Below are 26,072 nucleotides of genomic sequence, written 5' to 3' on the forward strand. Positions count from 1 at the left end.
AAAGTTGGAGGAAGAAATATCAATAACCTGCGCTACGCTGATGACACCACTCTGATAGCTGAGAACGCAGATGATCTGCAAGCTCTAGTAATGAAAGTCAAGGAGCACAGTGGAAAAAATGGGACTGCAATTAAATGTAAAGAAGACTAAACTAATGGCAATGGGAACAGCAACCAGCATCAGAATTGACAATGAAGACATTGAAGTGGTGGATAGCTTCTGCCTTTTAGGATCAACCATCAACAATAAAGGATCCAGCAGTCAAGAAATGTGCTGCAGACTAGCACTTCGTAGGGTAGCTATGAAGGCCTTGGAAACGATATTTAGATGCCATGATGTGTCTATATCTACAAAGATTAGAATTGTTAGGACAATGGTTTTCCCTGTGAAACTCGATGGATGTGAAAGCTGGACTTTGAAGAAGCAAGATAGAAAAAGCACTGACGCTTTGAACTTTGGTGTTGGAGAAGACTTTTGAGGATACCATGGACAGCCAGGAAAACAAACAAATGGATCATAGAACAAATCAATCCAGAATTTTCACTTGAAGTACAAATGACGAGGCTCAAACTATCAAACTTTGGACACATTATGTCCAAAGCTCCAGCTCCCTTGAGAAGTCCATAATGCTGGGGAAACTTGAAGGAAAGAGACAGGGGCATATCTAGGGTGGGGCAGGCAGGGCACATGCCCCGGGCACCACTTGAAGGGGGCGCAATTTTTTTAAATAAATAAATAAATAAATAAAAATGGCCACCAAAAACAAAATGGCCACCGTGCATGCTCAAATGGCCTCTGTGAGTCCCTAGGCCATGCCAGGCCTCGCAGAGGCCATTTGAGCATGCACGGTGGCCATTTTGTTTTCAGCCATTTTAAAAATATATATATTTTTAAAAATGGCCACTGCACATGCTCAAATGGTCCCTGCGAGGCCGTAGAGGCCAGAGGGGGGAGGGGAACCTTTGCAAACCCCCTCATGGCCTTTAGGAAGCCCCTCGAAGGGGCTACAGGTGAATTGTTTTTTTAAAAAAATTAATATAAGTCACTGTACACATATTCAGATTGGCACTATGTACAGAGAATCAGGGCTTGTGAATACTGAGCTGAAGCTTATGAGCTAGGATTGTATTCATTTGCTCTTACTTTGCTTCTTGTGATAAGTGAGTTAAATAAGATGTCTTAATAATATGGCTATTAATGGTGAGTTTGTCTTTGAATCAGTGTGAAATCCTTAGTTTTAAGGCCCACTGGGAGTTTCTTGCTCTCTTTCTCTCATTTTAACTGTCTGAAATACTAGAATATATTCCAAGCAGTGACGCAGTTTACTCTGCATATCCTTTAATTATTTTCAGAGTATCTGGGAAAAGTCAAATTCTCCATTTATTTTTTAAAACTTGTGTAATAGTGATGCTACAGTGCATAATAGAGAATTAGACAGGCACTTCTGTTTAGTTTTCCAAGTATACCTCCACATAGTATTTGGGTATTTCATGAGCTCCAGCATACTGAAATTTGTAGTTTTCCAGCATTTTTTGGTCTGGCTATGTCCACTGCCATATAGTTTTTGAAATATTAAAAGATTAAGAAGCTTGACTTGTATTTTTCAGCTGATATTATGGTAAAGTTATCTGAAAGATGGGTGTCAGATGTTTGGACAGCTGGCCCTTGTGCATCAGAAAAATATGTTCCAAAGGGCTGTGAAACCCTCAGGGACATCTTTTGGGAACACACAGTGGGCTTCAGAGGGAAGGGGAAGTCAAAATGTTCATTTTGACTGTCATTGGACAGTCTCCCACGAGTGCAATGGAGCAGCAGCAGTCTGGATGCTGACATGGATTCACATGTGCCTTGTCAGCATTGGTATCAACCAGTGTCTTTATGCTACCTTTATGCATTATTTATTTTGTAAACATTCCTATGGCAAAATACATATGTTGCTACATTGTATTCATGACAGAATCATGCCATCTTCTCCATAACTGGCCATTGATAGCCCCTGATATAGTTTGATTGATTGGTTGGTCAATAAAAGATATTACAAAAATAGCATAAAATGCTAGTGCTGTTTCCTTTTAAGGAAATTGAAGTGTGCTCCTTGGACTGCCATGTAAGCATACTTGGAATCAGTGTCCTTGAAAGCATATTATGTGTACAAATAAGCCCTATTCACAAGTTATGTTCAATGCACAAATAATGGTACACTTCATATCTGTAGCCTGTGTTTGAGGGGCCTGTACTCAGGTCCACCTTTTAAATGAATCCATGTACAAGCATTCACAGAAAAATGTGTACATGTGTAGCATCTGTAACATCTGAACATAATCTAACATCTGAATAGGGCTATAGATATAAAGAAAATCAGAATTTATCTGATGGCATTTTCAGCTCAGTACAGAAAGGAGTGCTTACACATGCATTGTAGAATGTGGAGCTGGTTTTATCACCTTTTTGAGACAGAGGAAGCTACTCATGGATGTGGATTTTAAAACATCAGCACATGTGGTACAAGAAGTCCATATAGAGTTTTGTGACCCCTTCTTTGCATTTGTGCACCTTTTGGAAGTTTGGAACTCATGAAGCTATAAAACGAAGGGATTAGAAAGAATAGTTGAAAGAATAGTTGGGTGCTTTTAGATTTTATGTATTAGCCCATATGAAATATTAACATAATGGGTATTATTGGTTATTTTAATGTGTATGTATATGTGAATTTTGATGATTTTAAGGATTTATGTATTGATTTGAGTATATATGTGGGTAATTCTAAAACAGTATATATTAAATATCCAGCAACTTTCATCCTTTGGTATGTTTTGAGAAAAATCCTTACAATATTAGGTTGCAGTTGAATGTGTCCCCTTAATGTCTTTTTACAGATTTATTTAATATTGCATACAGCAAAGGGTTTGTCTGGGTGGGTTCTTGTGGTGCAATATAGAGTTTCTATTGGACTCACCTAGGTCCTTCTTCTTTTTGTTGCCATTCTTTCACCTGAAACATGTCCTTTATTTTTATTTATTTTTTGTGGGGGGGACTCTTTAAAAAGTTGAAAAACTTCTGTGGAGAGGGGTGGGAAAGTTGGCCTCATGACTGTAAACTATGAGAGCAGGTCCACCCTTCCCCGTGCCAGGGATGCACCTAGGCAATTGGGGTGCCTCCAGCAGCCACCCTGTGCCCGCCACACCACGCCACCAGGGTGGACTTGATTTAAATCAAACTGATTTAAATCACGATTTAAATCATGATTTAAATCACTAGCAGGGTGGATAAAAATCAATGATTTTTTTTTAAATCAAAAAAATCAGATTTTTAAAATTTAAATCAGATTTTTTTATTTAAATTGGATTTTTTTATTCCGATTTTTTTGATTTTTTTTTAAATCATTGATTTTTATCCACCCTGCTAGTGATTTAAATTGTGATTTAAATCGTGATTTAAATCAGTTTGATTTAAATCAAATCCACCCTGCACGCCACGCCTCTGTTTTTTGTTTTTTTGTTTTTGCATAATTCAAGCCACCATGGCATGTGTGTGGTTGAGGGGTGGGCCGGGGGGGTGAGCTGAGCAGGACTTGCCTCCCACCCCCCAGTGGTGGTGATCGGAGTGACCACTCGGCCTGTCCATTTGGCCCAGAGGTTCTTGTTTACTGCGAGGTGCTACAGCGCACTGGTGCAGTTAAAATAGATTGCCACAAGCCCATGATGCCACGCGCTGGAGCGCTTCGCAGTTATCAAGAACTACTGGGCTGAATAGACAAGCCCAGCGGTCACTTTGGACAACACCAGGGGAGCAGGTAGGCAAGTCTTGCTAAGCTCACTCCCCAGCTGCCACTCCTCGCTTAAGTTATACAAAACAAAAACACCGGACGTACGGTGTGGCGAGGCGGGCACAGGTGGTTGCAGGAGCCCCCCCCCCCGACCATTTGGAGTCTGCCCCTGGAGGCCATGGACCAGGGCCCCAATGTCCGGGGGTAAGAGCGCCTCTGCCCCCCCCCACCAACCAGTCAATCCTCAAGGAAAAACATTCTGAGCAAAAAACACTCTGAGCAAAGTGACTTTCAACAGCAACTGAGTGCTTCCGTATTTCTATGTGACACCTTTTTGCTTCCTGACAAAATAATATACTGGAGAGTAATTGCAGTGCTGTTGGTGGCGGCAGCAGCCAGAGGGGCAGGAAGTGAGGGATACATACCAGCTGACAGAATGTCAACAAAACATTAAGCAAAAGCACTTCCAACAACAACATATGGTTTAACAGAAATAATAACTGTAAGGAGGCAATAGCTAGAATGCCTAAAAATGTAAGAGCAGCATCTTTAGCGGGATTCATCCATCCCCTGTGGGGCCATGAGCTACCATGGTGGGTCTTTTGAGAGGACATAGAGGAGGTCCCTTTGTCCAATGTTTATTTTAATGTGCAGTACATCAAACTATATGCAGCAGAAACTAAGATTTTGTACAGTTGGGCCTATTGAGTTTAATAAGGATGTGGGTTGTTTCCTAAGAAGAAACAGAGGGGGCGGGGACAATTGTTTGCTTTCCATTGTCATAACCTTATACTAAAAGTACATTACAGCCTTCTGTTGCACCCTCTCATTCTTTGTGGGCCATCTGTATTTTTTGTGCTTCCCCTCTTTCCTTGTCCTTCTTATTTCCCCTCCCTCCCTCTTGGTCACTTTCGATTCATTCGCCTTTTTCCTTCTGTAAGCAAATTCTGAAGGAAGGGGGTGCTTGTGGGTAGGGGTGCGCTGCAGCCGCTGCTTGTGCAGTTGGACACAAAGTTTATAATAAACCTGCATGCTTCCTCTGTAACATGTAAGAATGCAAATGCAACAGCCGCACCCACTGCATGTCCCCAGCATCTGGGATTCTGCCTGTGCACCTGGAGGTTCTCTAGAGCCATCATGACTAATAGCCACAGAGGGATCTCTCCTCCTCCGTGAATGTTTCTAACCCCCTTTCAAGCCCATCTAAGCCAGTGGTCATCAGCACATCTAGAGGTGGTGAGTTCCAGGAGTTAATTGACTTTCTTTTTGTGTATTCTGAACAGAGACGGGCCTCAGTGCTGAATGTGATTTAGAGGAATTTCCTAGCTAAAGGACTTCAGCAAGTGATTAGGTGGAAATCTAATCTAAGTGATTAGGTGGGAAATTAGCTGGGGACATGCAATGGATGTGGCTGTCGCCTTTGCCCTCTTACATGTTACAGAGGACTCATGCAAGGCTTATTATAAACTTTGTGTCCAACTGTACAAGCAGCAGCTGCAGCCCACCCCTATCCACAAGCATCCCCTTCCTTCAGAATTTGTTAACAGAAGGGGAAAGTCAAATGAATAGAAAGTGACATGTGGGGAGCAGGGAGGGCAGGACTGGGATGACTCAGCCCTGGTGCTCTGACACTTTGAGCTGCACCCCCAAGACAGTGTTTGGATTCAAACCAGAGCCAGCATGACCAGTAACAGTAACTTGTGACTTCACAGTCAGCCACAGAATTCTGCCATCATGGTTCCCCTTGGAAACCTGCGAAGATTCTGCAGCAGGCTCACTTGGCAGCATTTTAGATTAGCTGAAGCATCTTCGATAAATTGGCTGTCTTTGGCTGTCAGTTTATTAGCAGCTTATCAGCTTAGTTGTCAAGATGGGTGGCTGTTGGTCATGTGTGGCCTGCAGGTAAGTCTCTGGCATGATGGGTGAAGCAAAATCTAATGGCGGTGTGGACTTGGTTTTTAAAGATGCCCTTCCGTTGTTTTAGCCTGTCTGGGCAGAGAACTGAAGCCCAGCCTGCTGTGTTCACACGTGTTTGTGCTCCCTGTGGGAACTTCAGTGGTCACAAGTTCACCACCACTATTCACACCACACAGCTTCTCCCTGAAATACACGCAGCCCTCGAAGGTCACCTGCTTGGCTGATTTCCACTGTGTTTCTTAAGCTTGGAGGTCCTAGACCAGTGAAGCTGTATCACTCAGGAGCTACTGGCTGGCTCCTGTGGGCCCACTTGGGGGGTTGTGGGGAAATCCTGCCCACCAGTTGAAGCTGACTTCAAAAGCTGCCCCCAGCACCCCCATGTTATTTCCAAGAACATGCCTAACCTTTTCTTCTTTCATGTTCCCATAGGTCTCACCCAGAGGCAGAACCAAAGTGAGTTGCTCTCTTCTCTACCCTTGACTCCTCTTAATGCTTTTGGCTCTGGTGTGGCCAGCTAAAGGGGTCGGGGGGGGGGGAGTGATGAGGGGGAGGTGTTCAGACATAGCCCAAACCCAGGTGTGGCATATATTGCCTCATCAAGGTGAGCCCATCTCCTTTCCATGTTCAGAATGCCAGTAATTGGCTGCTGAATCAAATGCCAATTTCATCAACTGTCCCCTTGATACCTTTGGCAGGCTGCCTCCCTCCTATTTAAAACACAAAACAGCATGTATGTGTCCCTTTGGGGGGGGGACTTTTTAAAAAGTGGGGAAACTACACTGGAGAGGGGTGGGAAAGCTGGTCTCATGACTGTGAACTACGAGAGCAGGCCCACCCCCTGCCCCACCACAACCAGTCAATCCTCAATGAAAAATACTCTGAGCAAAATGCAGTGAGTGACATTCAACGGCAATTACATTCACTGCTCCCGACTATGGAATCATCCAAAATTAGCTGGGCCAGCTAGAAGGATTAGGGGAGAGGACATACTTGGCTGCATGTGAATTAAAATTGGAGGGAGGGCACATACTAGTAATACCCCTAGTAATACTAGTAATACCCCTAGTATTACTGGGGGAGGAGACCCTCTCTTTCCTGTGATTTGCTACTAAGAATATTTCTCCTTATCTCTGCAGGGATGAAGATGAAGAGGGGGCACTGACAGGTAAGTGGATGATGAGAGTGCCTGCTTCTCCTCAGGGCTCCCCAGCCCCCCAGGGAAAGCCTCCTTGGAGAACTGTTTCTCTTAGACAATGGAGAGAGATGGGCAGACATCCATCTGATGGATGGATAGCAGGAGGGCAGGTTCAGCCACCTCTATCCTTTGCTGTTGATGCAGCCGAAAGTGTTAGAGGAGACTGGGGTGTGTGTGTGCTCTGTAAGTCACATCTAGATATCCTCCACTCAAGGAGGAGATGGGGAAGGGGCTGTGGCAGCAGGCAGGTAGGTTTGGTCATTCTCCTTTAGAGGTTGTGCACTTTTGAAAAAGTCCTGCGAGAACCCTTTGCCCACACCCAGCCCCAAAACTTCCTCTGGGTCTTTTTCTCCCTGCCTTCAAGAAGAGGAAGCTAATTATTTCCAAAGTATCTCATTTTTTTTACAATTACATGGGTCAAGATGGAATTAGAGGATCACCTGAAAACAAGGGCAACATTTCCTGGCCAATGTGCTCTGAGCTTGGTCCAAAGAGACTCTTTCTTTCTCCGACCACAGTTTTCTACCTCTAGGAGCCAGGCCCGCATTCCTGAGATCACAGCTATGCTTCCTGCTTATGGCATCCAGGCAGATGTTCAAGACCCCCACCCCACTAGGCCAAGAGGTTGTAACTGGGGGTTGGTTCGTGAACCAGAGATAGTCCATGTCAACCATCAGCTCCCATTCTGCTCAAAGGAGAAGCTTCTTTCCTCACACAGAAGGGAGAGCCCATAGCCCAGTAGTAGAACAATTGCTTTGCATGCACAAGGTCTCCTGTTGAGATTTCATCATCTTCTGTTAAAGGATCTTAGCTAGCTAGGAAAAGGCCTCTGCCCAAGAGTGGCTGCCAGCCAGAGTAGGGCAAAGAGAGCCAAGAGTATGACTTGGTAGAAGGCAGCTGCACTTGTATGTACAGCAGACAGAGCCTGGCCATTGCACTCCCTTCTGAATTGTACTTGGTGAGGGCTGTCTTGCCAGTCAGTGCTATGCAATGTACTCCTCTTCATTCCTTGCTTGTTTCCTTGGGTGGCCAACCTCACCCACAAGCCCAGGCTACTTCCCAGCTGGCTAACCTAGGCAGAAAAGGGAGGCCATTTCTATCAGGCCAACAAGCCACAATCATTTCCTGATTCCTGTTTTATTTCCTCTCTTTCAGGTCATCCCAGAAACCCAACCCATGTTGCACCACTTTCTGGGGGACTCTCCAATGTTTTGGGGGACACTCTGGGGAAAGAGCTCATTGAGGAACCCTCCATGCCAGAACCCCTTCCAGCACCTCGCATCACCAATGACATCCTGGAGGAAGAGCTCACTGAGGAACCCTCCATGCCAGAACCTCTTCCAGCACCTGGCATGACCAATGACATCCTGGAGGAAGAGCTCACTGAGGAACCCTCCATGCCAGAACCCCTTCCAACACCTTGCATCACCAATGACCTACTGGGGAAAGTGCTCATTGAGGATACCTCAGTGCCAGGTCCTTCCATCCTCACAGACACTCCAAAGGAAGCAGCTTCTGTGTCAGAGCCCTTACTAGAGCCTTCCATTGCTGATAATTATCTTGAGCAAGAAGCAGAACTCCTCAAAGGGTTACAGCATGACTATGTCCAGCAGCGTAAGTACTACGACACCTCAGAAACCTTTTGCATATACACCCAGCACAAAGAACAGCTGCAGTTTTCATACCCAGCCCAGATGATGGACTAAGCCCTAACACTGCCCTTTTTGCAAGTCACCAGTACTCAGCCTGGTCAGCACATACAACATTTGTTCCTTTTTGTTCTCTTTGTTGCAGAACTGAGGGTTCGCCGCATTTCCCAACAGTTCCCTCGTTCTCTCCGGGCCATCAACCTGCAAATCGGACACACGCGGACAAGGCTCATCCGCAGTGAAGTTCGGCTGCAGCGGTGGGAAAGGGAAGGTATGTTCACAGCCTGCCCCTGAAATTGCTGCTGGGCTAAGAACGGCTCTTTTGTTTATTTCATGTTGAAATGCTTGATTTGAGTCTGCATCTAAGGTTTCAGGGGGGAGGCCTGTGAGTGGGTTGTCAGTGCTTGCTGAAGTGTTCCTTCGTTTTCTGTCTTTCATGTGTCCAAGCTCCAGTGCCTGTAATCCAAGCAGCTTCTCAGAGTGAGCAGTGAGGGCAAGTGATGGTGGGTGTGGTAGGATGTCAGCCTTTGCAGCTGACCTCCTGCTTCTTCTTCTCTCTTGCAGAAGTTCCTGCAGGCCCTGCTGCACTTCTCCAGCCCTCTGGGTCTGATTCATCATTGTCCTCTGCTTCCCTTGAGGTTGCCTCCATCCCACCCTCCACCTCCACTTCTTCCCTCCTCCTGCATCCCTCTCCACCTCCTCCTCCTTCCCCACCTCCTCTGGAGCCGGACCTCAGCAATGTAAAAGAAACTCTGCAGAGTTTGGTAGAGATGCAGGTCCATCAGCTGCGTGACCGTAAGTCTCACAGAGGCAGCACTCCATAACCTTTTCCATCCTCATTGTGATTTTACAATCTAAAAAACTTATAGTCTAAAAACAGAGGCAGGGATAGTGATGTGCGGTTCGGTCCGGATCCGGCGGTTCGATCCCGGACCGAATCGGGCCCTTCTGGGACCGAGCCGGACCGAATCCGAGCCGGTTCGGTACCGAACCGGCTCGGGTTTCCCGAACCGGTCCGGGAGTGCAATTGAGTCTCTGGAGTGTCTCTTTAAAGTTTCAAGTGTGTCCTCCATTTTGTGTCTCCTTCCCGAAACTTTTGCTCCTCCTTGCATCCATTTTGTGATGCTATTTCCAGGCATTGTATTGGCTGCGCTATTGATCCTTGATTGGCCAGAATGAGTCCTTTGGTCTGGTAGGCTGCTTGGCTGTTGCACTGTTGAGAGCTGGCACCCTGTTGGCCGTGGGGGGAGTGCAAAGGTGGGGGCTCCCAAAGGAGGGAATTTCAAACCTATATAAACCCAAGCCTCTTCTCTGGAAACTTCTCTTGGCTGCAGTTGTGGGATCATCTCTGAGACCTTGCTTGCTCTTTTGCTGCTGGTGTCTGCTGTGAGTCCCTGACTGTGTGTCACATTAGTGTGTGTCTGTCTCTCTGCTCTCTCTGTGTGTTGTTGTGTGCCACCTTGTCCATCTGCCCTCTGTCTGTCTCTGTCCAAACCTCTTTAATACTTTCTCCTCAACTTTTTCCAACTTTTCCTGTTGTGTTTTCTGTTCTCTTCACCCTTTCTCTCTCAACCCTTCTCCCAAAGTTTTGGCTTGCCCTCCTCCCCCCCCCCCACCCCCATCTTCTGCATTGCTTTCCTGTTTTTGTGCCTTGCCTGACTTTTGTTCCACTTTTTGAGTTTCGTTCAATTATTGCTTCTGTGTAAATTTATATATTTGCTGATTTTGGTTTTTAATTAATAACTTCTGCTATTGTTATTGCTGCCTGCCTGTCTGAGTTGTGTTCCTGAGGATTTAGTTTATATTATTGCTGCAATTGGATTCCTTGTGTTCTGATTTTGATTGTTAATTTGTTCCCCTCTGGCCCTGCTCCTAGCTTCCCCCCTCCCTCCCTCCCTCCCTCCCACCCAGATAAGATTGTTTCCCTCCTGTGCTGCTGCCTGTTGAGTCTTGCATTCTTTGGATTTCTTTGTGGAATTAGGTTCTGGTTTTGGTTTTGCTCGCTGTGTGTGTCCCACCCACTCCCCCAGTCCCTCCCCTGGAAGTTGTTACCCCCCCCCCCCCGCCCTGAGACTTTCTGGCTGCCCTTTGGTTTCCTTTTTTTTTTTTACTTTGTGTATAGATTGTTTTGATTCAAATTTGATTGTTCCCCTGTGTGGCCCTCTGCTCCCAGCTTCCCCCTCCCTCCCCTCCAGAAACCCACTCCCCCCACTGCCACCTCCTCCTCCTCCACTCCTGCCCTGCCTGCCCCCTCCCACCCAGACTGAGTGTTGTTCCCCATCCTCCCTGGTGCTGCTGCTGCCTGTTGAGTCCTGTCTTAGTTACTTTGGTTTTTTGTGTGAAATCAATTAGCTTCTTTTGGTTCTGGTTTTGCTGTGTGTGTGTGTGTGTGTCCCATTCCTCCCTGCTGGTTGTTGTTGGTTCCCCCCCCCCCCGACTTTCTGCCCATTGGTCCCAGGTTTTTTTTTTTTTTGGACTTTTTTTCATATTGTTTGGTTTGCTTTGATTGATTCATTGATTGTTTCCCTCTCTGTGTGGCCCTCTGCTCTGCTCCCAGCTTCCCCCCTCCCTCCCCTCCAGAAACCCAGTCCCCCACTGCCACCTCCTCCTCCTCCACTCCTGCCCTGCCTGCCCCCTCCCACCCAGATTCATCCCCCTTTACGCATACTAATCCCCCCAAAACACACCCTGCCCTCTGGTCTCTCCCCCTCTTGCCCCCCAACTCCCCGCTACATACCCCAGACCCCCTGAAACACACTCCACCTCCCAAACACCCTCTGGTCTCTCCCCCTCTTGCCCCCCTGACTCCCCGCTACATACCCCAGACCCCCTGAAACACACTCCACCTCCCAAACACCCTCTGGTCTCTCCCCCTCTTGCCCCCCTGACTCCCCGCTACATACCCCAGACCCCCTGAAACACACTCCACCTCCCAAACACCCTCTGGTCTCTCCCCCTCTTGCCCCCCTGACTCCCCGCTACATACCCCAGACCCCCTGAAACACACTCCACCTCCCAAACACCCTCTGGTCTCTCCCCCTCTTGCCCCCCTGACTCCCCGCTACATACCCCAGACCCCCTGAAGCACACTCCACCTCCCAAACACCCTCTGGTCTCTCCCCCTCTTGCCCCCCTGACTCCCCGCTACATACCCCAGACCCCCTGAAACACACTCCACCTCCCAAACACCCTCTGTTGGTCTCTCCCCCTCTTTCCCCCCTGACTCCCCGCTACATACCCCAGACCCCCTGAAACACACTCCACCTCCCAAACACCCTCTGTTGGTCTCTCCCCCTCTTTCCCCCCTGACTCCCCGCTACATACCCCAGACCCCCTGAAACACACTCCACCTCCCAAACACCCTCTGGTCTCTCCCCCTCTTGCCCCCCTGACTCCCTGCTACATACCCCAGACCCCCTGAAACACACTCCACCTCCCAAACACCCTCTGGTCTCTCCCCCTCTTGCCCCCCTGACTCCCCGCTACATACCCCAGACCCCCTGAAACACACTCCACCCCCCAAACACCCTCTGTTGGTCTCTCCCCCTCTTGGGACCGTCACTGCTGCTGCTGCTGTCCTCCTCCCACACCCGAATCCCCCTCCCTGCTGCTACATTACAGCTCCTCCTCTCTTCTTCCTCTCTCTCTCTCTTTCTCTCTCCTCATCCCTTCACTTCTTCTTCCTCCCACAGCTGCAGCCACACAGTATCCTACCTCCGACCTCACCTGGAGGTCCCCGCCATCGGTTTTTTTTTCTTTTGAAAGTTGTTTTATTTCATTTGTCTCTGCTTGGGGTTGAGTTGAGCAACAACACATAAACAGTGTTGTCTCCTCACTTCTGCCCCTCCATCGTTGAACTACCCCGGTTGCCTGTGCCTCGTGCAGCCGCCCTGTTGTGTCCCAGCCCAGGGGGTTGGCTGGCGGCGGCGCATCCGTGACCAGCAGTGAGCGGCAGGAGAAGGACCGAAAGAAGAGGGGTTAGTGCGTGTGCAATTGTGCACCTTTTGTTGCCCCCTTTCTCTCCCTAGCTGGCAGTTTTAAATAGGGACACCCCTATCTTGAAATGCATTTGGGTGTGGGGAGGAGGGAGAGGAGATGTACCGTTGCAACTTGTGTCTTCATGCCCAATAAAGAAATTGCTGCTGTGTGTTGCGTTGCATTGCATGCGTCTTGCAGGTGGTTTTTGAACAGGTGCCTTCTTCCAGAGTGTTTCCTTGCCTCTGGGGCAGTCTGAGTGGGGTCAGGGGATCGGATGCTGCCACTACATGCTGGGCCAATGCCACGCCAGAGTGCTTCGTTGCCTCTGGGGCAGTCTGAGTGGGGTCAGGGGATCAGATGCTGCAACTACATGCTGGGCCAATGCCACGCCAGAGTGTTTCCTTGCCTCTGGGGCAGTCTGAGTGGGGTCAGGGGATTGGATGCTGCCACTACATGCTGGGCCAATGCCACGCCAGAGTGCTTCCTTGCCTCTGGGGCAGTCTGAGTGGGGTCCTGGGTTCTGATGCTGCCACTACATGCTGGGCCCATGCCATGCCAGAGTGCTTCCTTGCCTCTGGGGAAGTCTGAGTGGGGTCCTGGGCTCTGCTGCTGCCACTACATGCTGGGCCCATGCCATGCCAGAGTGCTTCCTTGCCTCTGGGGAAGTCTGAGTGGGATCCTGGGCTCTGATGCTGCCACTACATGCTGGGCCCATGCCATGCCAGAGTGCTTCCTTGCCTCTGGGGAAGTCTGAGTGGGGTCCTGGGCTCTGATGCTGCCACTACATGCTGGGCCAATACACACATATGATGATGATCATGATGTTCAATCCATGAGGCTGCCATCAAGTGTTTGCTGCTGCTTGCTTACCATGGCATTGGGCGGGCAGAGTCACAGAGTGGGTGGGTTCAACCTCTGTGTAGGTGTGACTGGGTTCTGGTTTTGGTTGTGTGCAATTTAGAGTCACTAAATAGGCTGCATTGAGTTTGATGCTCCCCCCACAGGAGCATTACTTGAGAACCACCCCCCAGAACCCACACTTTGTGTTCCAGTTCACTAAATAAGGGTTTCCTCCTTTGATCTGCAGGTTCCCAAGCATTGACTGCGTCCCTCCCCCACCCCTGGTAGGTGCTGTGCCCTCCCCCCATCCACTCTCCCCCCCAAAAAAAGTTAAAAACTTGCCACCCACACCACAACTACTCCACCCAACTGCCCGTGCCACCCTCCCACACCAGGGGTCCACCCTTTAACCCCCTATTTTTTTTAAAAAAAACCCTCCCAGTCCCATCTCCCCAATTGGCTTGGTAGTTGACTCCCAAATTCTAAAAGGACACCCTCCCCCTCACTTCAATTGGCTTTCCCCCCCCCCATATCAAAAAGTCTTCCTTTCCCCCCAATTGGCTTCCTTTTTTAAAAACAAACTCCCCCCCCCCGCCATCTCCAAATCAGCTGCCTTTTTTTTGGCCCCTAAGCCCCTCCAAATTATTTTTTTTGACCCTGTCTGGCCTTCCTCCTAAAGTCTCCCTCCTTCTGACCTAGCAGCATGTCTGAGCGCCGTGTGGCGGGAAGGGCTCGCTCAAGGCTGGCAGGCAGAGGTGGGAGAGGCCAGGTGCGGGGTGCGCCTGCGGCACGGGGAGGGAGAGGACGTGGGGAGCCTGAGGACACCCCAGTTCTCCCCATTGGAGAATTCTTTGCTCCGGCCCCATCTTTGGTGCGCAGGATTCAGTTCCCCACACCTGCTGCCACCAATCGTGGCAGAGGCAGAGGCACCGTTAGGGCTGTGGTGGGTCCCTCCTCGCCGGCGGCACCAGGTGCTGCTGAGGTACCGCCAGTTGTTGAGGTGGAGGAGACTGTGGAGTTGGAAGAGCAGGTAGAGGGCGGTGAGGACCGTGCGGCTGGCAGCGATGCAGCCAGGTTCTCCCTCCCTCTGGGGCCCCTTCCCCCTATCCTTTCGCCGCTCAGTGGGGCCCCCCCTCGTGAAGCCTGACACTCTGGTGGGGAGCGGTCTGGCGAGGTGGTGGAGGAGAGGCCTGCCTCTCCAATGCCAGTTGAGCCGGGCCCTTCCTCCGCTGTGGAGGGCGGAAGGGGCGGGTTGGGTGGCAGCAGTGGGCAGGCAGTGGCGGCCGCCCCCCCCCCCAAGGCCTGCAGCCACCCAGCGAGAAACGGCCTAGGATGGCGCCCAGGGCGCAGGAGGCCAAGGGCAGTGGTGCATGGGTGCATTTTGAGGTCCCTCAAGATGCCCCATTCCACGCCCGCTGTGTCCACTGCAGGATGCTTGTCAGCCGTGGAAGGGACCCTGCGCACCTGGGTACGACGCCTATGTGGAGACACATAGAGCGTCACCACCCAGGTCTCAGGGGACAGGCTGGCAGCGCTAGTGCGCCTTGTGCATCTGCCACTAGGGCAGGCAGCGGCAGTGTGCCAGCCAGCAGGCAGGCTACACTGCCCGTCCAGCAGTGGACGCAGTCCTCGGGCAGCCAGCGTATTGTTCGCGTGGACCATCATCACCTCACCCGCCTCATAGGGGAGATGATTTCCACCGATGACCAGCCGTTTCAGGTGGTCGAGAACAACGGCTTCCGCCGGATTCTCCAATACCTGGCTCCCGAATACGTCATCCCCTCAAGGACCACGTTCAGCCGGAACGTGGTCCCCTCCCTGTACCGCCGGTGCAGGGAGCTCGTGTCGGCCGAGCTGCGTGCAGCTCCAGCCGGGACAAGCGTGCATTTCACGACTGACCTCTGGACCAGTGTCAGTGGGATGCACGCTTCTTTCCTGGCCCTCACTGCCCACTGGTGGGGACTGGAGAGTGAGGGGACCTCCGCGGGCGATGCTTCCGGGTCCGGCGCGGCTCCCGCTGCACTACGGCACAGGTCGGCCGTCCTGCACGTGGAGACGATGGACACGAGGCCCACCGCGGAGGAGGTGGTGGCCGTACTCGACCGCCAGATAGAGGAGTGGATTGGCGGGTGTCCACACCTCTCCCGCAGCTTCATTGTCACCGACAATGGAGCCAACGTTACCGCCGCTGTCGAGACAGTCATGGACTGTGTGAACATACGGTGTATGGCACACGCTCCATCTGACCGTCAGGGACGCCCTTGGCCTTAAGGAGCTGAAGGCGTCCCAGGAGAAGGGGGCCCACCCCATCCCAGCTGCTGTTGCTGCCACGGCCACGCTTGTGGATAAGTCTCGCAAGCTGGCCGCCCACTTCCACCGCAGCGAGAAGTTCAGGAGACTGCTTCGCCAGAAGCAGGATGACCTTGGCCTTCCTCGCCATCTCATCCCTATGGATGTGGAGACGCGGTGGAACTCCACCTTCCTCCTGTTCCAGCGCCTGTTCCAGCGCCCTGGCGAGGGACGAGTCCTTGGATGTCTGCGACTTCTCGAACGCAGAGTGGAAGCAGATGTCCGAGGCGGTGTCGGCACTCGAGCCCTTCCAGCTTGCCACGAAGGGCTTGTGTGGTGACACCACTCCCTTGAGCCAGGCGCTGCCCACAGCTGTTGGTCTCGAGAAGCTGATGGGTGGACTCCATATCTCTCTGACCACGCCAGAGGGTCGTGCTCTGGCTGGGAGGCTGAGGTCTGGGGTTGACAAGCGGCTCGTTGATGTGCTGGGAGACAGGGAGGAGTATGTCCTCGCTTGTCTCTGTCACCCAGCCCTCAAGGGCAATGCCGTGAGTGCCGACGAATTGCCTAGGTGGAGGGGCATCCTGGTCGAGAAGGTTAGGGAGGAGGAGGCCGCTAGGGCCCGCAGAGACCAGGGTGTTGGTAGTGGTGCGGGGGCAGCCCTCGCGGCCCAACCCGCACCCAGCAGCAGCATGGGCGGCCAGCCGGCGTCAGCTTCCCCTTCCCCGTCCAGCAGCGCGGCATCCCAGGCGGCGCCATCGCAGCAGCCACTTGCTACCGACTCGAGATCCGCCCAGTGGTTTCAGTGGTTCTGCTATGGCGCCATGCCTGGTATGCGGGAGGCTCGACCTGCCAGGCCCCCCTCCAGTGCTGAGCAATGCGTTGCGCAGTACTTGGAGGAGCCTGTGGAGGGAGACGGCGTGGACTGCGCACAGTTCTGGGCGAGCCGCCGCCAAGTGTGGCCGGACCTGGCGGTGGTGGCTGTGCGCCTCCTCTCCTGCCCCCCAACCAGTGTCCAGAGCGAGCGGGTGTTTTCACGTGCCAGGGACGTGGTGACACCCTCTCACTCCCGCTTGGACCCTGGTCTGGTGGAGCAGCTGGTCTTCCTTAAGGTGAACCTCCCCCTGTTGGGCTACCCCAAGCTGGAGTTTGAGCCGGGCGAGTGATTACCGTTGGTTGCCCCATGGTTGGTCACCTGCCTGGCTCGACCTCTGTGCTTATCCCTACCCTCCCCCCTTCCACCTCTAGCTGAGCTGACGTGACAGATGCTGAGCCGTGCCAGCCAGTCGCAGCGTGTAGTGTGCCCACACAGAGATGCAGTTGTAGTAGTAGTTGTAGTGCTGCGACTGGCCAGATGTTTACAATGCCCACGCCCACCTAAAAAGAAACCCAATGCTGACCAGCACAGGCCCTTTATCTATCCACCTGTCAGCATTTGGGGACCTGGCGTGGGCACGGCACACCCCCCCAAAGTAGCACAGCCCACAGAGTACTAGACTTAGCGGCAGCGGCGGGTATACGTTCTAAAATGCAGTGTAGATATGTAAATACTGTATGTAAATAAACATGTAAATAAATTTTTCTTTAAAAACCCCATGTTAAAATCAAGCCTCAAAATTATGCAAAAGAAAGAAAAAAAGGTGACAAAGGGAGAACAAAATGATGAATGCCAAATGAATTGATTTTATTGAAAATGTCGCCAGAAATCATGTGTGGGGGGCTTGGTTTACATGGAGAAAATGATTGGATGATTTTTTTCTAATGAAACGAATGAATTATTATCATCTTATGTTCATCTTGATTGTGGTCACTGTTGATGTTGGCTGATGGCAAAAAACCCAAAACCATCAGAATAGCAATGAACTGGCTGCCAACACAACATATTGATTGATAACTGTGCAGGGGGGGGAATTGGGTCTGTGTGTGTGTGTGGTGCAGGCTCAGTCTGTCTCTTCCTGTTGTGTGTCTGTCTGTCTGTCTGTGTGAATGGATGCCTAGCACTGTCTCTGTGTGTGGATGCTTTCTGTGTGTAGTGTGGTGTGTGTCTGTCTACATGGTTTTTCCTCCCCCCTCCAACTCCCTCCCCCCCGTGCCTCCCTCCATCCCTCCCCTCTCATCCTCCCCCCTTCCTCTTCACCACCCTCCATCCTCCCTCCCTTCCAGCCCACCACCGCCTCACCTGCCCCCAACCCCGGTCTGGCAGATGATGAGAGTCTGGTCTCTCCCACCGAAGCACACACGTGAGCACGTGTGTGCACAAATATGTGGCTGAGCAACTCTGAGCCGGACCCTCCCCCCCTTCAATCCCCTCTACATCCCTCTCCCCCTCCCCTTTCCTCCCCCCTGCCTCCCTCCCTGCCTCCCTCCCTCCCCCCTCCTAGCTAGCAGCGCACACATACACAGTACACACACAAAAAACACCTGTGGTGGCAAACACCACCAGCACACATGCACTCACACTGGTGCCACCACCTGCCTTGGGCCTCTCTGTGTCCTTGAGCAAATATGTGGTGGTGGACCAGAGAAGCATTTCTTTCCAGCAAGGCAAAAGGCATGCACTCACTGCGCACACACACACACACACACGAAGAAGAGGTGAAAAGACGAGAAGAGGCAACTTCTAGAACCAGCAGCAGCAGGTGAGTGTCGTGTAATTGTGTTGCTTCCCAAGGCCACTGCCCATGCTCAATGCTCAGTCTGCTGAAACTAAAGAACTAGCCACAATCATCCTTCCTCACACACAGCGCAGCGCAGCTCAGCTCAGCTCAGCTGCACAGCACACTGACTAACTAGATACTACAGCTGGTGGTAGAAAAAACAGAAGTCTAGATTCTAGAAGATGTCCTGGTGGATTTTAAACTTTCAAATCTGTGCTAGGATTGCCTCGCCGCCTCCTCCTCCTCCTGCTGCCTGTAATTGTGCCCTCTCCCCTTGCAGTTGCGCCGTCATGATGGGTTGGTGATGTGCGTGCGCCGTCTACTTAGCGCTCTCCTCCTCATGTTGGCTGGGCTTGCCAGGCACTGGCTGGCAGCAGCTGTTGGCTGTGTGCTAGGCTCAGGCTGTGGCGCGCGTGACTGGACTGGGAATGTGATTGTAGCGGAAACACTGGTTGTGGTGGTAGCAGTAGTAGCTGTTGCTGTTGCTGGGCTGGTGGCTGCTGGCCTGTGCTGACTCTGCGCACTTGGTCTGGTCTGGTAATTTGGATGCAGATGTAGGGTGTGTGTGCATCATCCATGGGGAGCATCAGAGCAGAGCAGAGCAGGTTGGCTGGCTTCTGTCTGTCGGGCCTAGTCAGTGGCAGGCACTGAGTGAGGCGGTGGTTTCTTTGGGCATCACATCTCCCATCATGCAGAGCGGCAGGTCTGCTGCTCTGCTGCTCCGCCTCCTGCTTCTTCTCTGTGTGTGCTGCTCTTGTGCTTAGTGTGCTTCTCCGCTGCTGCTGCTGTGCTGGCAGGCAGCACAGCAGTGGCCTTTTTGTTAGATCAGAGAGTGGGTGTTGTCTCTCTGAGTGTCCTCCTCTTACTTGCTTGGATAGGAGTGGTGGTAGTAGGTAGGCATTAAGATGGACTGACTAGGTGTTACGTGTTAGGGCGCCCAGAGAGAGGCGCCAAAAAGATGGGGTGGCAATTGTTGGGTTGCTCCTAGTATTATTGGTGAATTTTTGAAGAAAATTTTTTTTTCCATTGGCTAGAATGGGGGTTTGGGGTTGCCCCAGACCCACCTCTGTGGGGTGGCAGCACCGCCAAAGTGGGTCCAGGGCCATGGCAAAAATGCCCTCAGTCCCTCCCAGCAATCCCCGTAGAGATAGAAGTGATGGTTCTGTTGTTTTTCTGAGGTGTTCTGAGTGAGTGTGGATTCTGTGATAGCAAATGAGAGTGGATTCATGGTGTCTCATTGGAAATCTCATTAGCTATCATAGAATCTACACTCAGAACACCTCAGAAAAACAACAGAACCATCACTCCTATCTCTACGGGGATTGCTGGGAGGGACTGAGGGCATTTTTGCCATGGCCCCGGACCCACTTTGGGGGTGCTGCCACCCCACAGAGGTGGGTCTGGGGCAGCCCTAAACCCCCATTCTAGCCAATGGGAAAAAAATTTCTTCAAAAATTCACCAATAATACTAGGAGCCACCAATTGCCTTGGGATTTTTGGGGTGGAGGACACCCATGGGTGGCTACCACCCACCCCAGCTTTTTTGCCCCTAAGGGCTCCACATTGTGAGTTATGGGCAAAAATTAATTTTTTTTAAAAAAATTGTAAAAAATCAGAGGAAGGTCCAATCGACTTGAAATTTGGGTGGCAGGTAGAACACAATGTCCCCTTCAAAACCAGCCACTTTTTGTGATCCGAATCGGTTCAGTTCGGATCCGAACCGGACCGGGGTGGTGGTCCGGCAAAACCAAAACCGAACCACCCCGGTCCGGTCCGGACCCGGTCTGGACCCGAACCGAACCGGGAGAACCGGTTTTATGCACATCCCTAGGCAGGGATACAATAGAAGAAGTAGAGGGAAGCTGAGGTGGGGGCAAGTGGGGGAAAGATGTGTATGTATTTCAGCTGCACCTCCTTAGGACCAGGGAGACCCAGGTTTGAATTCTCATCCAGTCATGAAACTCTCTGGGTGACTTTGGGCCAGTCACTTGTCCCACAGCCTAACTTACCTGTTAGGGTTATTGTGAGGAAAAAATAACCATGTATAAACCTCCCTGAGCTGCTTGAGGAAGAGCAGAATATGAATGCTAAAAGAAAAACAAATATCAGCCCTTTTGAGTTTAAGCTGAGATGAAACAGGAAACCAAGGAGGATGATATACAATTGTGCATATTGCAAATCCTCCTTATAGTGTCATCAATGTACATGGGCAAAAGTTCCCTGCCACCAGGAGCATACAGTCTAAAGTTTGGCTTTAGAGAGAGAAGTGAGGAAGAGGAGGAATGGGAGAGGAAAGGATAAGGGGCATTCAATTCAAGCCGATGGAGCTGCCTCTACTGAGGCATTACGCCAAAGGCTGCGCAGTGGAGGTGGGTTTTCAGGTATCATTGGAGGGATAGGAGAGAGACGAGGGGGCACATCTGAGTGGCTGTTCCAGACCCAAGGGTCAGCGAGAGAGAAGAGAAAGAGTTGTTTTAGAGAGCAGGAGACCTTCAGGTGGCTCCTGAAGACAGAGAAGCTGGAAGAGCAAAAATCAACCTGACGAGGTGCAAGTTCACCGGGGGGGGGCGGGTACATAGCCATGGAGGGTTTTCAAGACAGAGAGGAGGAGTCTGTGCTGGGCATGGAAGGGGACTAGAAGTCCGTGCAGGGACTGACATGGTGGAGGACAGGCCCCTTCACCCTGTTTGTTTTCTCTCCTTCAAGGCCAAAGAGACCTCCGCAGCTGCCAGGAATGCTTACAAAGCTTCAAGGCACTGAGGGGACAATTGAGGCGGCTAAGGAGCAGACTGGCCAGGGTGGAAGCCACTATGGGGATCATGGTTCCTCCAAGGGAGCTGGACGTTGCTGAGGAAGAAGGGGAAGGCAAATTAAAAGAGACAACTGTGCTACTATTTACATAAGTAGCAATAAAATGCTGTGTATATATTTTTTAAAAATTAAATATTTGTTTTAATAGGATGTAGAGATAGAACAGCAATAAAACTTGCATATTTATTGTTTAAAAAAATAAAATGTTTTATTTTAAAGAAAATACATTTGTCTTGCTTTGAATATTCTTTGGGTAGAGTTGGGTAAAAAGGTCTTTGGGTCAAACTCAGCTACAGAAAAGACTCTCTTGGCCAGTCCACTCAGGGCCAAGAGATGTTTGAGAGGTTCAAGATGTAGCTCAAGATAGACAGTTCCTTGCCAGGAGGCTCATGCAGAGCTTGTCTGCCCCAACATGTATGGCTAGGAGGCTGGATTTTGGCCCTGAAGAGGGATCTGCCCCGTGTGGAAGAAGATAGAATGGTGATGCGGAAGAGGAAGCTTGATTTAGGGCAGGGCTGCACAACTCTAGCCTTCCAGCTGCTGTTTGGCTACATTTCCCATCAACCCTGACTATTGGCTACTGCAACTACTGGGGACTATGGGAGCTGTAATCAAACAACAGCTGGAAGGCCCAAGTTCGAGGCCAAATGTTATTCTCCAGCCCTCTTATTTTCCACCAAGAGCCAAAGCAGCAGCTGGAGGCTTAGATCCAGGCAGAGTCAAACTGAGTGACTGATTTGGCCCTGGGGGAACAGCTAGGGCGTGGCACCTCCATTTCCTTTGCAGGAAGAAAAGCTGTGGGGGTGGCTCTCTGTAGAGCATGACAGGAAAGAACCAAAAAAGGCAGCCTCCATATCAGGCCACCTCCCAGGACCTTCCAGCCTTGCTTGTACTCTGGCAGAAGAACCCAAGGAGACCACCTTTATATCATGAGAGCTCTGTATCAGACCTCCACCCCGGGCAATCCATCCCTGCTGATACTTCAGGGAAAGAGAATGAAGAGGCCCCCTACATAGGGCCTCCTCCCAAATGCAGGATCAGCAATGAGATTAGACCTTTAGCCTCCAGGCTGTTTTTCTGCCGGAGAAGAGAGAAGAAGGAAAGCCTGAAAGATAGCACTTGTCACTGCAGATGTTAGATTTGATATGACAATGAAATAAGACAACAATGCAGGGACCACTGCATTAGCTACACAACTTGGTGGTCGAATGCCTGTCCTTGACCATCTCTAACAGCCCTTAAAGATGGTCAAGTGTAAGGACAAGAATATGTTTGCTCTTGAGGCTCATTGTGCATGCACTGAGAAGAATCATTAGAATCAACAGAAGATGCCTTCTTAATGGGATACATTGGGCTGAGTGTTTGCACCTAGAACAACACATCACCATGGGAGTGCTGTGCCCATGAATGCAGTAATGCAAAGAGGTGATGTTTCAGACAAATGGTGCGCCTGATTCAGACAGCTCTAGGCAACAAGCTTGATACTCTGGCAATGATTCAGGAATATCATCCAGTCTTCAATGTCAGTTTCCTTTTAAAAGTGAAGAGAGAATTTCTGTAATCCTGACACCATTATTACATTTTATTAACATTATGCTAACTGGATGGTCATACATTGATTTTCTTAAAAGGATTCAATTTCCTGGCCAGAGTGACCAACATTTAGTCTACTAATTGTTTTAACTTAAGAGAAATAAACAGCTCCAGGAGATATGACTGTTTTGGATGCCCCTTAATAAAAATGGAACTACTTTGATAGAATTTCCTTATTTTGCCAAGACCAGATGGCTGAATTTTGAAAGCACATTTAGCAAATAGTTTCTCTCTCTCTCTCTCTCTCTCTCTCTCTCTTTTCTTCTGATAGAGAATAGTTCATATCTGTATCAATATATGCCAGCCCAGGGCCAACTCCAAAAGTAAATGGGATATTTGGCCCAGGGGTCGGGGAGCCAACAAAACAGCAGCTGAAAGTCCCTTGCTGTTGCCTAGCAACTAATACACATCCCTTTGCCTTGGCTCAGCAAAATTGCCAAATCAGATCTCAACATGGATATCACAAGCCACTGCACACCTAACCATGACAGTGCCTGCAACGAGGCAAGAAAGGATGCATCTTGTCAAGGAAAGGGACACCACCTGCATTCAAGGGTGGAACTTGAGGGGGCAGCCAGGGCACATGCCCTAGGGCCACTGAGGAGGGGGCGCCACACCATTTCCTGCCACCCCCACCCCATTGCCCACCGGCCCCGCCCCAGGGCCCCTCAGCCACTTGCCATCCTGCTTGCCTTGCCCTCCGGCTCTGGCCTAGGATCCAAGCGGCCTGCAAACTGCAGAGAGCTCTTCTTCTCTCCCCGCCTCTCAGCTGATTGGCAGGTGGGCGGGGCTTCCAGAGAGGCCTCCGTGTAGGCCTCCCTGAAGCCTGAACTTGGCATTCCCCTGCAAGCCAGGAAGGAGGCAGGAAGAGTTCTCTGCAGCAGACTCTCTGCCCAGACCATCCAACACAGCTTTTGCAAGGTAGACTGTGAATTCCTTTTTGTGGTTACCCTCCCCCCACCCCAGGTATATAGGGATCTGCTTGCCATAGAGCTTTGATATGGGGGGTGGGGAGAGACTGAGAAGTCTCTGAATATTTAATTTAGAACAGATTGAAAAATTTCTGGCTTTAAATTTCTGGCTTTTTACTATCTAAAAAGGCCTGTTGCTTGTTTCATGGCAGAAAATTACAAAAACTTCTGGAACAAACAATATTATATTCATTCATTTATGTATAAATGCACTTATGTTCAAGTTGTTTTGCAACCCAGAAGATCTGAGTGAGAACTGTGAAGCATGTGTTGTGCTTTTATTTTATTTTATTTTATTTGTGTGTGAACTGCTCTCCAATAACTCACAGGACTTCAGGGTATATCTGGCCAACATGTGAATGCAGCACCTCCATTCCAGAGGAGATGTGTGTTAAAGGGCTTTAAAAGCCTCATGTGAAAAACCTCCTGGAATCAAACTTTACTGAATTTGTTCAAGAATTCTGAGAAAACAAACATAGGCTCACCCTGCATGGTTGAAAGTCTCCTTTGCTAATCTGCAGCGAGGAGGCCATTTTAATAATTAGTGTTTCTGGTGTGTTCTAGGTATTAAAAGTAGCACAAATATATAATACTCAATGTATATCACTATATATTGTGAAGTGTCTGTGTGTGTATTCAGTGAAATGTATTTCCAGGCAGCATACTTAATTTGAAATATCAGACTTAAATCCTTGGGGGCCTGGGGTGCGTGGAGGCCCTGGACTTTGAGGGGCTGGTGGCCCATCTTGGCCCATTCCAACCTTGCTATGCCCCTGGCGGTCACTACACATGGGTTTCTGCACAGCACCTGCACAGAAGAAACTTCCATGTAGAAAATGTGTCTCTTGTAAACTGACCTTGAATTTTCCATCCATGAGTGGGATATCTGAGATTTAGAATCAATAATAAAAGAAAAGCACTCTGCTTGTGATGGGAAGGGGCAAATTACAACGATTTCTTAGTCTGGCAGGGGCTGGTTTTGGCCCTGGCAGAACTTGGCTGTCTGATCCTGTTGAAAATTCCTCTATCTAGTGTGGCAAACTAATGTATCCTCCTCCCTCCTGGTGTCAAAGTAAGCACTGGTGTGGTGAATGCACATATACCCCATCATGAGCCAACAGTCATCATAAGACAAAGGCTGGCAGGAATCATTCACTGGTTTATAGACACACACACACACCACCACCACCACCACCACCACCACCTTCTTCCCCTATTTTGCTAGTGGCTATTTGGGTAGGTGATCCTCTAGTCTAGGACAAAGTCATGTTTTTTAAAAAGCATGATATGAGACAGAGAAAATGACACTTGGAATCCTCACATAACTCCTGACTGTTGTTCTAAGTCTTTTACAGAGATGGCTCATGTTTTCAGGTTTTGATCAACAACCATGCCTAGATGGTACAGTGTTCCTTTTAACAGGGATTTCCAGATATTGTTGACTACAAGTCCCATCATTCCTGTTTGGATAAGGGCGCAATTTCAGTGCTTGCCCTAGGCGCTATTTTCCCTAGATACGCCTCTGGAAAGAGAAGAAGAGGACAACTAGCAGCAAGGTTGATAGACTCGATTACGACAGCAATTAATGCACCACTGAGAGACCTTAAAGGCCAAGTTGAAGACAGATCATCCAGGAGAGATTCTATCGCTGTGGTCGCTAAAAGTCAACACTGACTTGATGGCACTTAATCAATCAATCAATTCCATGAACCTGGGGGCCCTGTCAGAGGTAGAGCTAATCCTGGGTGAATCTTCATCGTTAACTGGGTGAATCTTCTTCCAGTCAAAAATAACAAGTTCTGCCTCATAGTGAGGTCCTCCCATTGGTTCAATTAACATGTTAGTGAGCCTCCCCCATAGTGCCTCCTGGCTCAATCAAGTGAGCAAAGGGATATTGAAATGTATAGTTCCCATGCTTCCTGGTGGCAATGGATGCCTTGAGAGCGCCCTCTTTCCCACCAGAAGTTGGTGCCAAGCTAAACCCAATGTGAGCTGCAGCCAGTTTTTGGTGGACATCTGTGGGGGCAAATTCCAGCAATTGATATACACAGCACCTACAATATTTCTTTAAACTAAGAGCAATCGTGTTGCCCCCCCCCCATGGTCCATACAGCATCTAATTAAGCATAGATATCCTCACATTTTAAGAGCTTGTGTGCATGTTTATGTGCATGAGGTACTACTGGCGCAACATCCATACAACCATGTGCTGCTGTAACTGTTTCTGTATAATGTGAATGGAGTGGGTGCATTCACATATCGGCTAGATTTACCCCGAAGTCCCTGCGAGTTATCCGGGAGCAGTTCACACACACTTCAGGTTTTTCACTGAGTGTTAGAGCGTAGCCCAATTTATATCCAGGGTAAAAATATCCACTATTTATGGCAGTTTTTGGGGACAACTTC

General features: G+C 49.9%; 1 protein-coding gene and 1 long non-coding RNA gene across 2 annotated transcripts in view; both read left to right on the forward strand.

Annotated features, from left to right (window-relative positions):
- Nucleotides 1–5,407: 5,407 nt before the first annotated feature.
- LOC128325221 (uncharacterized) lies at nt 5,408–21,319 on the forward strand. The gene is made up of 6 exons (XM_053250785.1): nt 5,408–5,668; nt 6,113–6,136; nt 6,820–6,848; nt 8,034–8,492; nt 8,673–9,322; nt 20,998–21,319. Exons 1-5 carry the CDS (start codon nt 5,637–5,639, stop codon nt 8,819–8,821), a joined length of 693 nt encoding a protein of 230 aa, XP_053106760.1. The 5' UTR covers nt 5,408–5,636; the 3' UTR covers nt 8,822–9,322; nt 20,998–21,319.
- A 2,203-nt stretch (nt 21,320–23,522) lies between these two features.
- Nucleotides 23,523–26,072, forward strand: part of LOC128322159 (uncharacterized) — a 29,938-nt gene continuing 27,388 nt past the window's right edge. The window contains exon 1 of the long non-coding RNA XR_008305566.1: nt 23,523–23,616. This is a non-coding gene — a long non-coding RNA (uncharacterized LOC128322159). The remainder of the gene's footprint in view (nt 23,617–26,072) is intronic.

The sequence above is a fragment of the Hemicordylus capensis genome, chromosome 4 (assembly GCF_027244095.1).
Source record: "Hemicordylus capensis ecotype Gifberg chromosome 4, rHemCap1.1.pri, whole genome shotgun sequence".
In the NCBI taxonomy this organism is placed as follows: Eukaryota; Metazoa; Chordata; class Lepidosauria; order Squamata; family Cordylidae; genus Hemicordylus; species Hemicordylus capensis.

Coding starts and splice junctions, on each gene's coding strand:
- LOC128325221 (XM_053250785.1), top strand. CDS start 5,637: ATGGGTGGCTGTTGGTCATGTGTGGCCTGCAG. Junction 6,849..8,033: donor TGAAGAGGGGGCACTGACAG/GTAAGTGGATGA, acceptor CCTCTCTTTCAG/GTCATCCCAGAAACCCAACC. Junction 8,493..8,672: donor GCATGACTATGTCCAGCAGC/GTAAGTACTACG, acceptor TCTTTGTTGCAG/AACTGAGGGTTCGCCGCATT.